Source organism: Manacus candei, unplaced genomic scaffold, assembly GCF_025592945.1.
Source record: "Manacus candei isolate 608988 ecotype Guabito, Panama unplaced genomic scaffold, ASM2559294v1 h1tg000051l, whole genome shotgun sequence".
NCBI classification, from domain to species: domain Eukaryota; kingdom Metazoa; phylum Chordata; class Aves; order Passeriformes; family Pipridae; genus Manacus; species Manacus candei.
The window spans coordinates 1,197,414-1,213,341 of NW_026138099.1; the positions used below are offsets into that span (position 1 = coordinate 1,197,414).

Sequence of the window (15,928 nt, forward strand, 5' to 3'; positions counted from 1 at the left end):
AGGATACTATATGTTTGAAGTTGATAGTCGAAGTGAAAAATGGATGGACTAGATTTCCTGCTATTTACATTACTACTTCTTTTACTCCAATAAAATTCATACAGATATAGATTTACAGCAAAATATATATGAAATATCAACATTATTGTGCTTTTTAAGTTTAAAAGCAAACAAAAATATTACAAATCTTTTTGAATGACATCTTGATTGCTAAATTTCATCTGAAATGAAATTATATATTTCATATGAATTAAGACTATCTTACAGCACTGCAGTGTTCCCCGATTCTGAGCTAGTTTAATTTTTCTGTGCCTTCCAGACTCAGATGGACCTTGGAAACAAACAAAACTGTGGATTCACATTAATATTAGTGGTAATATTTTTACTGATCTCAATGAAGTCAGGATTTCACCTTCAAGGTTGTTGGGGTTTCATGTGGCTTTAGCAGATCACACATTAAAAAGAGTTTTGCAGAGGCATATATGTGTATGTTGATGAGTTTGTTGAATATCTAAGAGTATTAAAATTTCCTTTCTGTTTTTCTTCACAGAGAACCTTACTCGTCTGACTCTTGGAATAGCGAGCTGTGATTAAGAGCTTTATTTTAAAATTAGGTTTTACTGCCTTTTTTAAGCTCCACAGCTGATATGATGACTAAATATCAATTTTATTTAATAGCCTACATGAAGTTTCTAGTCTAGAATATTCTTTATGGAAATAGTGTGTTTCATAGTTTTGTTTCTGTTGTATCATTTGAATTTCTGATTTGGTTTTCAAATCAGGCAATATGATCCTGTTTGGCCCATGGAAAACTTACAGATTTGATAGCAAGCTGGAGTTTTGCGTACTGTAACTCACTTAAGTATGATTGTGAACATAGTTGTGGTTTGAATTGTAACATATCAAAGTAGCAATACGATAATGTGTAAAAGGTCTGTTGCTTTTTTTGTTCAAAATCCTCAGATCAGATCAGCATTTACCCTGGAGGCAAATCTAATCATAAAATCATCAAGGTTGGAAGAGACCTTTAAGATCATCCAGTCCAGTTGACTACCCAGCACTGCCACTGTAACCCCTAAACCACTAAACCATATCACCCAGTGCCAGATCCAGACGCCTCTTGAACACCTGCAGGGATGATGACTCCACCACCTCCCTGGACAACCTATTCCAATGTCTGGCCACCCCAGCTGTGAAAAATTTTTTCCTAATATCTAATCTGAATCTCCCCTGCCTCAGGTTAAGGCCATTTCCTCTTGTCCTCTCACTGCAGACACAGTAGAAGAGACCGGCCCCTGCCTCACTGCAATCTCCTTCCAGGTAGCTGTAGAGAGTAATGAGGACACCCCCTGAGCCTCCTCTTTTCAAAACTAAACAAACCCAGATCCCTCAGCTCTTCCTCACAAGATATGTTTTCAAGACCTTTCATGAACCTTGTTGCCTTCTCTGAGCACCTCAATGTCCTTTTTGAAGTGAGGGGCCCAAAACTGAACACAGCACTAGAGGTGTGGCCTCACCAGTGCTGAGTACAGGGGAATGGTCACCTCCTTACTCCTGCTGGCTACATTATTCTTGATACAGGCCAAGATGCCATTGGCCTTCTTGGCCACCTGGGCACACTGCTGGCTCATATTGAGCTGGCTGTCAACCTCAAGTCCCTTTCTGTTGAACAGCTCTCCTGCCACTCCTCCCCCAGCCTGCAGCACCGCATGTGGTTGCTGTGAGCCAAGTGCAGGACCTAGCACTTCGCCTTACTGAACCTCATGGAGGGATGAAAATAGATTTAAAATCCTTTTTCATATTCTAATTAAGAACGGGAAAAAAGCATGGCTTTTTGATTAAAGAGGAAGTGATGCATTGGAATTGCTCAATATTCTTCACTTTATTTCTTTCCTGTTTCCCTTCTCTGAATTAAATGTGATGTTCTAGTAGGTTCCATCCCACTTCTACATGAACAAATATGAAGTGGGGAAAAGGAAGCATAGCTTGTCTCTTATCAGCTTAGAAAGTGGAACTGGATTACACATATGCCTTGGAATATTCAACTAGTACAAAACTAGACCAGTGATTCATCCCACAGTTTGGTTGTAATCACGTTGTGTTTCTTTCTTGCCACACTGGATTTCGACCCTGTGGGTCTGTGTTGACTATTACCCTTCCTTTATTGCCAATTACCTCTGCTGTCTGGTAGACAAAGTTACGGAAAGCTTGACTCTGGACAACCGAACACACAATATTCACCTTGAAAACGTAATTCAGAAAGTTGTTAATTCAAACGTATATGATTTCTACATGTCATCTATGAGCTTGTTTTCTTCATTCTTTTGCACATGTTCCTAGTCCTTTATTCTCCATCCTTTTGGAGAGGCATTATTCTACTGTCTACATATCCTTGCTGAAGAGCATTCACAAATTGTTGTGCTCTGTGCTTTGCTTGTAGGTTTAAACATACCAAGTAGTGTCATTCCATTTATCACAAGATTATTTCAACTAAGCATTTTATTCTTTACACTGCTAAGATAAGTCTTAATAAAGAGTAAAATGCAGAGAACTTCCTGAAGAACTGGGAGAGTAAATAGGCCTCTGGCTGAATGCAGAATCACAGTCACTGAAGTAGGAGAAACATACAGAGACTACCTCATGCAATGTCCTCGCTCAAAGAAGGGCCAACTAGAGCAGATTGCTAAGGGCCATCTTGAGCTGGGTATTCAATATGTCCAAGGGCGGAGGCTTTGCAGTCACTTTCCTTTGTGGCTGTTTGCTAGAGTCATTCATAGAATCATAGAATCAGCTGGATTGGAAGGGACCTCCAAGATCATCAAGTCCAACCCTTGATCCACTACTGCTGCAGTTGCTAGACCATGGCACTAAGTGTCACATCCAGTTTCTTCTTAAAAACCTCCAGGGATGGAGAATCCACCGCTTCCCTGGGCAGCCCATTCCAATGCCTGATTACCCTCTCTGTAAAGAAATTCTTCCTAATAGCTAACCTAAACCTCCCCTGGCACAGCTTAAGACCATGCCCTCTTGTCTTGCTGATAGTTGCCTGGGAGAAGAGACCAACCCCCACCTGGCAACAACCTCCTTTCAAGAAGTTGTAGAGAGTGATGAGGTCTCCCCTGAGCCTCCTCTTCTCCAGGCTGAACAGCCCCAGCTCTCTCAGCCTCTCCTCATAGGACTTGTGCTTGAGTCCCTTCACCAGCCTTGTTGCTCTTCTCTGGACCTGCTCCAGCACCTCAATATTCTTCTTGAACTGAGGGGTCCAGAACTGGACACAGCACTCCAGGTGTGGCCTCACCAGTGCTGAGTACAGGGGAAGAATCACTTCCAGTATGAACACATCATTCTTGTACTGGGGAGCCCAGAACTAGATCCAGTTTTCCAGCTGTCTCTCACCAGCATTGAGTAAGGAGGAAGGAACACCACCCTCAACCTGCTGGTAATGCTTCTCCTAATGCAACCCAGGTAGTTGTTGACCTTCTCTGCAGCAAGGGCATGGTGACAGCTCATGTTAAAAGTGTTATCCATAGTCTTTTTGTCTCAGTTTTCTTCCCAGTTGTAGAGAGTGGGGAGAGAGCTTGTTATGGTGCATGTGGTTATTTCTCCCCAGATAAAAGACTTTTCCTTCCCCTTTTTTGAACTCAATGAGATTCCCATTTACTCATTTCTCTAGCCTTCTTGGATCACATAAGCAACTGGAATAGCAACCAGATAGATCAGGATTATTTGTGTAGCACTTAGATACATAATTTAATTATCTGTGTTGTGTAAAATGCAACGCAACACTGTCCCTGCAAAAGTTTTGTTGATATTTCCTATAGGAGGAGTAAGTGATTTTTACTGAGTCTATGCTGAATTTTTTTCCCTAAGCAAGCAGCTAAATGTGTACATAAGTGTGTACACTTATGAAAAAGAATTGCTTTTATTGTTACAAAAGAACACATAAATATTTGCCATCCCATTATATCTAATCCATATACTACATATGACAGACATTATTTGAAAGAGTTTTCTGTAATAAAAAAGTCTTCTTACTCTCCTTCTTCAGCAGAGATTTTGACCACCTGAACTCATATGCATGTGTAGGTGGGGGAATTCCAGGTTTGTGATAAGGGACATCTGGATTCAGATCTTTGCCACTAATTTTTGTTTATGGCTAGGTTTAGTCAGTGAACCCAGGTTTCTTCAGTTTGTTTGTACTGTTTTCCAGAATCTTTCACACATGGGAAGATTTAATTTATCACAGAAAAAAAAAAAAGAAAATTAAAGATTTTTCACTGAGAATGAATATTTCTGTTTCACTCTTCTTAAGAATTTAAGTAAAAAATATAATAAATAAAAATACAGCAAACTTTTATCCAGAGGTTAAAGAGTAACAGTTCAGAAACAAAGCAAAAGAAAACCAACATGCACCGAATGACCTGAATAGTTAATATGGGAGTTGGCTTCTAAAAAAAGAAGAAACTCAAGGCTGTGACTAAAGAAGCAAACAAAACTGTAGGTCACCTGTTGCAGGTAGCTCTGTCACAGCTTATGTCATGTTCCTACAGCAAATTCCTGAGCAAATACTTGCACCTTGCACAAACAAACACCAGGTGTTGCATTTCAGCAGTGCTGAAAAAATGTTCCAGCAACCAAGCGTGCTGTTCCTTCTGAGATGGTGGCAGCACTGTCAGCAGCACCAGCGGGTGAGAGAGTCCCTGCGGGCAGGCATGCACGTCCTGGCTCACACCAGATGTATCATTTGAGGAGCTTCTGACAGAGAAAGAAGGCCTCTGTGCAGAATCTTTGCCCTGTGTCACAAACTATTAACTATAGGTAAACGTACAGATAGGTAAACCCAACTCATCAGGCAGGCATGGAAAAACCAAAGGCAGAGTCTGGGATTTTTCATTTGGTTCTTGTGCTTTAGTCCTCTTTGGTTGTCGTGCATGTCATGAAGAACCAAAACTTCAAAGCTCAGTGAGGTTTTTTCAGTTATACATGGTCAACTACATAAGAAAGGCTGTCAACTTCTACCTAGTGAGGATGCAGTGTTATGCTGCACTTCCAAAGACAGGATATGTATTCCATTTTCAAGACTGATAAAGGTATACTATTATGATTGACAGTAGATACTTCTGTACATACATTTTCATGCTATCAGTACTCTGTTACTAATAATACGCAACGTTAGCAAATATGAAAATAATGCTAATCATTGTTAGCCTGCCAGGAAGCCTCTTATAACTGAAACTATTTTCTGACCTGAAGGAATTTTAAGGGTTAGCCTGCCTTTATCTTGCCTTAACATTTCATACTTATATAAAATCATATTCAGCCCATGATGGCAATACAATTATGTACTTTATTTCTTATTTTTAAAATTTGCATACATTCCTGTATTCATATGTTTGATGGCTGTACTTTTCACATTAATAATTCCACTATCTTAATTGGCATAATTAAGAATAGGGAAATAAAAAGGTGTAGCCAATCCAATGACAGCTACTTAAAAATCTTCCTGCTAGCACCAAGGCGATATTGACAGAAAGATTCATAGTAGTATAAACAGGGGTCTTAAAAAAATCCCCTTCAGTTGCTAGAATAAAAAGTACAGCAGGATGGCAGAGCTAGTATTCTGAATACACTAAGATGTGAAGATTCTTGGTTTCTGCTCTACTCAGCAGCTGTGTGTTATTTCAGTCACTAGTGTTATTAGCATGTATTTTATATTTAGAACTACTTTATTTTAAGAAAAACTGCAGATCTAGATTAGCTTATCATGGGTATTTTATAAGCAGACAAATATACTATCTCATCAGGCTGAACTAGAAATAATTAAATCATTTAGCTGCACAGTAGTCGTAAGTGCAGACAGCTGCTCTGGGCTCTTTGATAGTCTCTCAGCTGGCTCTGAAATACTCCATCACACAACAAGAGGGGAGTGGGAGGCATGTCTCTCCATAATTCCTGCTCTTCAGTGTTTAGAGTTTATGTCCCTGAAAATCAAGCCTTTTTCTGCTTCTAATGCTTAGCTCATACCCTCTGTTTTTGTTCCCAACCAGTTATTTAGCTATAATAATTATTAGTCTGTAGAAATGATAAATGTGATTTTCTGAAGTGATTGTCAGGCTAGGATTTGGAGACTGAGCATGCAGTAATATCATGTAATCAGATAGTCCTCTAGGAAATGGTTTTACTTGAGTGACTAAATTGTATTTGACTGTTTAAAGCAGCTGGCTTGTTTAGGCCATCTATATTTTTCCCTACCTCTTGTTAAGGAAAGAGTTGAAAATGGGTCTTAACAAAACTTGAGGATTTTGTCTAAAGTTTTGCATGAAACTCTCCTAAATATAACCCATGAATGGATGTATATACATATATATTTGTAACAGCCATAGAGGTAGTAATATTAGAAGAAAAAAACCTTTGAGTTCCAAGCTCTAGAAAGCAAAGTGCTTTTTCATGTATACATTATTTAGATAAAAGGGACTGTGTGTCTCTTGAGTTTATTAAGTTGTAGTCAATTAAATCTTCTAATATATGTTAGCATTCACAAGGATCATCAAGGTCCAGCTCCTGGTTCTGCACGGGACAACCCCACAAATCACATGTGCCTCAGAGCATAGTCCAAATGCTTCTTGAACTCTGGCAGCAAATTATATACACCACAACCTTAGAGCAATCCATACTTTTTCTGTATATAAAGCTATCTCTCATAATTAGTATTATATTTAAAAAAAATTAATTATTATTGCTTTAACTTTTTGGATTTTGAGGTTCTCTTGGCCAAGTCTTGGCATACCAGTAGTTTCTGTGGACATGAATGCAGCCTGGGGAATTTTGCCATAATCTCTAAACAAAGCTGTCTCTTGTCAATATATTATATATAATATAATTTATATATACAGTCATTTATGCTATATATATAATTTATACATTATCAGTGATTTCTATATACAGTTTGACCTGATGTACGCCACAGAATGAGAAGAAGGAGATTAAATCAGCTAATTGAAATAGCTAAGGTTTGTCAAGTCACTTAACACAGAATCTGTTTTGTATCTTCTTTTTGGAGCTGCAATTTAAATTAATGGAGGTAACTACTTTTAACTGCTTTAAGTTTTGTTGTCAAATCCTACAGTGACTTTTGGCACACAGAAAAGGACACTAAGGTGATTAACTTAGAGTAAGACAATACACATAGTGAGAAATAGCAGACTCGAGTTCTTCTGTGAATGAAGTTTATTATTGACATTGTGCTATTTATACACCACCTGACATGCATGTGATATGCTTTGGATGATTAAGTAAAGTATTTTAGCTTTGTTCTCAATTTGCTTAATGATGCTTGAAGCGAAGGACAGTGAATAAGAGGGCATAATTAATAATTGGATCTTAATATAGTTTTGTGACATTATGAAATCCTAAGCTGTAAGTGCCTAAAATGGAGAAAATGGGCAACTCAAAAATGGCTGTTTAAACAGTGTCCTCAAATATTTCCCATTAGAAGAACAGACTGTGGGACAGTTTTGAAGGAGAGTGTAAACTCAGGCTGCTCTACATTGAAGATCTATGCAATAATGATAATACGAAAAGCTATATGAAATTATTCTGTATTGCTTTAGTTGGATGCAGCGTGTAGATTGGTGTACATTAGCAGAACTGTTCTACCAGCTGAACCCATTGCATGTTGAAGATTTAAGTAACTTCTTTAAAACAATTTTGACAACTGTTAGAGAATTTTTATGGTACCCTTCAAGGGGTATTAAACATGTTTGTGCTGAAAATATGAAAGAAAAATTTAATGAACAGTGAATCCCACTGTAATATATGGTTCCATACTAAGTCTACAAAGATGCTTCACAAGCAGATTCCTCATAGACACTTGTACCAGCACTATTCCCTTGTGCACCTTCATGGGGCACCTCTGCCTGGCCGTGGGTCCATCCCCCAGTCCAGCTCTGTTTCCCAAAGGCCTGTGATTCCAGGATGGTCTACAAGATAACTCTGGGGCTTGGTTCTTATTCTGGCACCAAGGGAAACTATTCCCTTGCGAGGAGTTCTTCTGTCCTTGGCATTCCTGCTTCCAACCCCTTTATCCCCTTATTGCAGCTGGTGTCCTTGCCCTCCATGCCAGATCACTTTGTCACAAATTACCACTACTGAGCAGTTTCATTTTGAATTTTCCTTTTCACAACTAAAATATGACTTATTTTTTGCATCTGTTCTGTATATTTGCACTTGTTTCTTCTGCATTTTTGCACTTCTTTCTTCTGCATCCTCTTGTACACTGAGCTTAACGAAGTGCAATAATTTAATCCTTTCTTTATTGGTCTGGAAGATTTGCCTTCCTTTTTTTTCTTGCTGTGCATTGTATAGCAGTTTTGATATTAAGCTGCTAATTCAAACTGTATTTCAGGTATTTATACTGAGTACTTCCTGATGTGGGATCATCAGCCAAGCAACATTTAAAACAGAGAAGAAGGGGAGGGGACATTTATTAATTCATTGCCTCACCCACTGCTTTGGGCAGGCCTGTGTGGAAGTTTGCCAAGGAGCAGTAGTTCTTTACAGTTGCTATGGGCACTGCTATACAATGTGCTGCAAACACAGACAAGGACTGAACTTTCCAGGGGGCCCTTTTTTAGCAATAAGTTTCAGTAACCTGGAAAATGTTGAACTTTTAAGGGTCATTTTTTCAGCAGTTAACCATCAAATTAGCATATGCTATAACAAATCCTTAGCTTTGGAGCATGTATTACAAGTATTTTGATTACTGTATTTAGATACATGCCAGAAGTAAGTCAGGTTCCTCTCTGCTCAGATTTTGCCTTGGTGATGTCCTCTGTGTGTGTTGTAAGTCAGTCAACCAAAAAAGCACTTTCACAAATGTGCAGCTCAAAGTAAAGAGTCACAGCTAAAAAGAAATAAAGTGAAATCTTGGGAGTTAGAATCCATCCAAGACCAAGATTAAGAAAATGTTTTTCAAGTCAAGAAAGCCCCTGCCTTGATGGAAACCTCTGACAGATCAAGACCGTGTTGAGGGGGTAATTCAAAATACAAATCTGGAATGTGGAATCCATTCTCAAGTATGACCTGAGGAGTGTACTTTAGATAGTGAGTTTTTCTTGAAAGCTTTTACTATGCTTCCTGTGTTAGCTCAGATACACAGACCTTGTTGAACAGTGCAGAATTAATTAGCTGATATCAAAGATATCAGTGGAAGTGGATGAAGTCAATATGAGCCACGTGAACATGTTCGTTTTCTGGTGAAGTAAGCAGAGCATGACCAAGGCTGAGCTGTTCTTTATGCAAGCCTGAAATATATCCTAGAGGAAATTGCTGACATAGGTTCACTTTTTGAGCAAATACATGGTAGCCTAAACTTTATCAGAACATTTTGAAACAAATACAGGAATTTACCAAACAGCAGAAAATATTACATTTTTTTCTCATGCAGATAAAAATTAGGACTAACACTTTACAGAAAGTGATAGTATAAAACCGGAGAAGTGACTGGTGCTTTTATGTCAGTGGTATTAAAGGAGACAGAGCATTGTGAACACCCCACGTGAAGAAACAAAATTTCATTTATGAAATGCCCTTCCATAGGTTCACCTTCTAAGAGAAACAAACTGACACGATTCCAAGAGATGTTAAAATCTGCTATAGCACCTAATCATCATGCAAATTAATCAGTATTCTGCAAAGTAAATTAAATCCTTAAATTATTTTTTGCAATAGTCTCATATGTGCCTTTTACTAAAAATGTCTGTTTTGAAAAGCAAGAAAAACAGTTTTTCTAAAAATTTTACACATACTTATGGAATGGACAGAATTCTAGAATTTTTCATTGCTAAATATATTTAAATGATACCTATTGTTTGGTGTACACTGTGTAGTAGTGCTGTGATTAGTAGTTCAGAAGTTAGAATCAGTATAGCCACTTCAGCATGGCTCTGTCCTATGCTAAATAGGCTGATGGTTAGAGCTAATTAGCCTGGATGCAGCATTGTGCTGATGCAATTATACAGCTTTTTGGTAAATAAGCTAATATTGTTGCATGGCAATGTGGTGTTTCAGTTCATTAATAGCTAGATCAGTTGTTCCCCTAGTATAGTACTGCATTCCTTGCTGTAGATGTGCTCACAAGGACTTTACACAAGAGAGAATTTCTGAAAATTTACCATAAGTATTACCTTGATGCTGGAAACACTTGGAGATGTAAGGTTAACTAGGTTGCTTTTGCTGCAGCTGATCTTCAATACCTGCATTAGCAAGATGTCCACTAGATTTGTGAAAGACTGAGTCATATTCCTGGAGATTGCGTTGGTGTGGCCTCACCTTGAACATTGTGTGCAGTTTTGGGCACTGCAATATGATAAAGATATTAAGCTCTTAGAGAGTGTCCAAAAGAGGGCAACAAGATGGTGAAGGGCCTTGAGGGGAATCTGTATGAGGAGTGGCTGAGGTCAGTTGGTCTGTTCAGCCTGGAGAAGAGGAGACTGAGGGGAGACCTCATTGCAGTCACAACTTCTTTGTGAGGGGAAGACAAGGGGCAGGCACTGATCCCAACCACCACATCTCCCACCAGCCCCTCTCTGTTTGTGAACAGCAGGTCTAGCAGGGGATGGGGCTCCACTAGACCTGCTGTTCACAAACAGAGAGGGGCTGGAGAGGAATATAGAATTCATTACAATTAATTTATTTTTAACTGGATTAAAACTGCTTTCAACTTATATCTGAGGGTTTGAACTTTTAAAATTGATAGAACCAAATATGAATCCACCAGCTTCTTTCAGTTTATCATTTTATTTGTAATAGTAGACCAAGGAAACAAAAATTATCTTTGCTGTCCATTATTTACTTGTCGACATCTGTGACTTTAATTAATGAAGACGTTATTTTGGCCTAGAATATAGAGTATAAGGGCATTGCTATAATATTACACTCAAGCATAAGAACTTCAACTCATACTGAAGTGAAACTCAGCTGCAGTTAGCCACACCAATAAATAGATGATATTTTGCTAAGGTGCACCCTATTCATACCTACAGAAATACTTATTTAGTTTTGTAACATATAAAAACATGTACACATAAGCTACTGCAAACACAGACATTTTTTCACATCTAGACATATTCTTTGTATAAAGAAAATATGTAGTGCACTAAGTATGTAGGTTTTTATATATATATATATACATATATTTTTAAATGTGCTACTAGAATTCTATTTAAAAAATCTAGAGTGCAATAAAAGATTTTTTAATTGTACAAATATTAAAATGAGGATGAAGAGTTGCATTTCAAGAATAGCAGGAGGATAAGAATTATAATTTGAGAATTCTTCCAACTTCATGTTTAATGACATAAACGTTGTCAAAGCCTTCCTCTAAAATCATTCAGCACTGTTCAGCAACGAAGTTGTTTGTTCCTTTTATATCTAGATATTGAATGTAGGGGTCCTATGATGAGAAGAATCAGAATCCTGCAGCATGCAAGCACCTTTTCTAAACAGCTTACCTCTGTGGATAAGTAGCTGGGAAGGATTTACCTATTTAGGAATCACTTATCTAGCAGGAGAAATGTTTAAGAAAAAGTGTAAATCAAGTAGTATCATTACATGCTATTAAAGTTCACCTGTGCATCTTATTTTGTTCAGTGACATAAGTTTTAAAAATCTGATGTATTGACTTGGTTTTTGGTTTTCAGCTATACCGGAGTTTTACTCGTTATGTACAAAAGGAGAGTTTGGTGACAGATAACAAATTTTCACTCTTAACTTTCCAGATCTAAAATCCATTCCCACCCTTGGGAATAGGAGAATTCTGTGATCAGCTCTCACTTCCGTGGTACTGCTTCCTTCTGTATGTTCTTTTTGCATAGAGCCATTAGAGCCTTCCTGCTTATAGGACTGAAAACAAGGGGCCCAAATATTTCTCAAGTTGAAAGTTTTCAATGCCTCTTTGTGTCCAGTTCCCGTGCCCTGTATGCCTCCTAAGTACGGGGAAGCAGCTGGAGTAAATTAGTCTGATCTTCTGAAACCAGTGAAATTGTCAGCTTCTGGTTTTTTTGTTTAATACATTTTACTTTTTGCATTTCAGTTTTCAGGGTACTTCTGCTAAGGGATTCCAGATTATTGATGACACTTTAAATATCCTGATGAAAAGAATGGTAAAAGGTAACCGCCGTTCAAATGACCTTGTACAGTAAAATTATCACTTTATTTTGACAGTGCAGTTCTTTTGACTTAATGTATTGATGTATCTCAGCAAAGGTGTGCACTGTGTTGGAAAATTTTTCATAACTATTCCTGAAATGGGGATGTAGCTGCTGCAAAACTGTGCTTGTTTTGCAGAATAAAGCTGTATCCTATGCAGAATAACCTGGTCATATGGTTATGGTGATAAACTAGTGGTTTTGACAGCAGGGTTGTGTCTACCTGAGGGCATTAATCACTGCAGCTTGTTGGAGATGGACACTCCAAGAACAAACAGCTATGCCAGAACTTTGAAATGTAAATTGAGCTTTGAGTAAGTGACCTGGCCATGGGTTTGAGACAAATCAAGAGACAAGGCAAAATCTCACTAATTTCCTTACTCTCTAGTATCTCTGATAGTCCATTTACTTCCTCTTTTCTTTACTTAAATCCAGTTGAGAGAGACCAAGTTTCATTCCAGCTGTGTTTATGAGTTATACATTGAAACTACACAAACAGAGTCATAACATGAATCAGTTCTGCTTGAGTATGTTACTATCTGACAATTAAATTTAAATCCACACATATTTTTCTATGTGAGGATTCTGTGCTGTAGCAGAGCTAATAAAACCTGGAAGAGTAGAACTGAATGTATGAATATCTTATTTCCTGGCTTTATAAATTTCAGTTTGTTGATATGCTGTGTGACCTCAACGTCTACCTCCTTGAATTTTATGTTTGGGAGTATATAACAGTCATTAGATTCAAATGATTTGCTACGAAGAATAGCAAACCCTGTGAAACATAGTGTTTATGAACAGTAAGAGCTTTGTTAACATGATATTTGGGGAAATAAAGCAACAAGATGCATGAGAATGAGAGAAAACAAGCTAATTTTTGCAATAGGTCAGTGTTTATGTATTTTTTATAATACGCAAATCTAAGAAGTGGAAGGAGTATATTCTGCATCTGTGCATTACACATGTTACTAGTTAAAAAAACCAAAAAAATAATTTACATAAAACTTTTTGGCAGTAAGGTATAAGAATGCATATGTCACACTGCAATTAAAGGAAATCTTGGCTGAGTGGTAGCTAAATAATAAAGAGAAAAATTTAGGGCATGAATTGTGACATTTTTTAACTACCTAGACAAAGTGTACTCTGGAGCAACCTTGCCACCTTAGAACTTCCTTCTAATACATGGAGTCAGAAAACATCTAAATCTGTTGGGGTTTTTGTATGTGTGTTTCTGACATTCCATTCATAATTGCTAATAAGCGTGATGCTGAGAACGGAGAAGCTCGGCCTGATGAGACATATTTGTCTTTTGTTTATAGCCAGTGGCCAGTGATTTTCCTCAGATGTTTGCATAGGGTGGAGGGCAGCAAATAAAAAATAATTGTGAATGAAGTTAAGAGTTATGTAGATATCGATGCTGGTTTCTTCTGAAATGTAATGGATCTGAGTTTCAGGTAAAAACCTTTTTAGCAGGAGAGGAGGCAGATGATATCTCAGAAGGTCAATATATTTTATTCAACAGTAAATTTCTTACTATGATTTGTTGAGAGGAATGTTAGGAGGAAATGTTCTCTGCCTTTCCTTTTAATAAGGAGTTTGTTAAACTACTTCAGAATGTCCTCAGTGTACAATGAAGATGAATGAATTAAAATTCACTCATGAAATCCAGTCTTGATTCCAGCACCTGCCTGACTTCAAGGGACAAGAAAGTTCTCTGATGGTGGTTGGGCAATGGGTGAAAATATTGGTGAAGGTCAGTCTCATGAGTTGCCTGAATGAAGCTTTTGAACTGAGCACAGTCTGAACTGATGATTTCTGTTGGTTTTGCACACATGGGATATGTACAGGACCGTGGGACATATAATTTCTTCCCTTTGGACTAATTCTTCCAACTGAAGGGGCAAGTCAGCTGGAAACTGATGACAGCTATCGATTTTTAAACTCACATATTAGCCAACCATCTGTCCCCTCTGGATTCATACATTACAGATTCACAGAATCAATTAGGTTGGAAAAGACCTTGGAGATCATTGAGTCCAACCTGTGATTGAACACTACCATGTCAACTAGGCCATGGCACTAAGTGCCAATCTTTCCTTAAAAATCTGCATGACCAGTGACTCCACCACCTCCCTGGGCATATTGCCTCATATGACTTTGTCATGTAAGTCTTTTTTATTCATCTCTTCTTGGCAGGATTTCTAAAATTTTCAGGATTTTGGGAATTGCTTTATTATTTTTTCTTGTTGCTTTTGGGGTATCTTTGTGGAATGACAAATACAGAGTAGTTCCATGCTTATTAACTTACTCAAAAGTTGAGTAGTAGTCAAATGGTCCTATTCATATACATATTTTTAAGTGAAGTCCTGTAAGGAAACTTCTTTCTTACTTTTATGACCATGTGGACCACTTTTGTCCAGTTTAGGTGTAAAATTACAATTTTTTTACATCAATATATACAAATATGTATGTACATATACACACATATAAATGAATACACATTAAAAGACCTGCATTACCTTAAATTCAACAGATAGCACACCATAAAATTATTATTTTTAACTAATGTTAATAACTAGTATATTTTACTCACTCAGGCATGTTAATTGGTAGGGTGAGACTAAGTTTCTTGTAGTTCAGTAGAGAAATACTAGGTACATGTGCACAGACACTCTATAGTGGTCAGGACATGGGCAGAAAATGCAAAAAGATTTAAACCTACTGTGTTAGCTATACTGATTGAGTACAACATATGCAAAGGGTCCAGTGCATGGAAGATTTGCAGGCTCACTGCGTGTGCTACCTCGATATTTGGAGAAGTCTGAAACGTACCTGATGTCTGGTAACCATACAGAACAGCAGCTTTGATCAGGCTGCCCGAAATGTGGCAATCCTGTACAAACAGCCAAATTATTTTTCAATTTGTACAAAGTTTCTGAGCAGAAATGATCTGTTGAGGGAAGATGGTGCATATGGATTACATGTGGTAGTCTCCTACTAAGCATCATCTCCTTTTTAAGACCTGATGATTTGAAACACACAGTTGTGTGGTGTCTTATATGTCTTATGAATTTGAAAAGCAGTTATCTGTGTAAAAAGAGGGAAATATCTGATCTTTCTTAGGGGTGGATAATTCATAGTTCCTGAAGGCTGCCTTTTGCAAAAGTTTTTGGAAATTTTCCTGTTAATGTCTGTCATCTTCAGTTAAACTAATTGCTAGAAATTGAGCAATATGAATCAATTTTCGTCTGTTTGAAGCATACTGTTACTAGTTAATACTTGAGAATCCAGCGAATACGTTATTTATTGGTAGGGATGATGTATTTCAAATGTTGTAGTAATCATGGCTGGGCTTCACGGATGAAGATTTGGGAAAGGTCTCTACCCACATTTGACACAAGCACACTGGTGGCTAAAAAGGCCAATACGAGACAGGCATGTCCGATTGCAAAAGGCACAGCAGAAAGACTCCTTAGGTGGTAAATTCTGCAAGGCACGATTCTTTCTGCGTTGTCTTTTCTCCTCAAGAGTGATCCTGCGTGCTTTCTCAAAGGCATCAGCAGCGTTATAAATGGTGTGTCTCCAGACCTCCTGACTGGAGGCCAGAGTAGACCAGTTATGTTGATCAATCTGGCCAAGGCTGAGATGTTGTTTCAGGGAGTCCTTGTATCTTTTCTTCGGGGCTCCTCTCTTGCAGCAGCTGGTGGCAAATTCACCATAGA

The 15,928-nt window shown here is 37.9% G+C and overlaps 1 protein-coding gene across 1 annotated transcript in view; it reads right to left on the minus strand.

The window, feature by feature from the left end:
- Window positions 1–2,091: 2,091 nt before the first annotated feature.
- The window catches only part of LOC127477328 (craniofacial development protein 2-like), a 234,335-nt gene continuing 220,498 nt past the window's right edge, over window positions 2,092–15,928 (minus strand). The window contains exon 3 of the mRNA XM_051801520.1: window positions 2,092–2,241. Within this exon, the coding sequence (XP_051657480.1) occupies window positions 2,092–2,241 (150 nt within the window). The remainder of the gene's footprint in view (window positions 2,242–15,928) is intronic.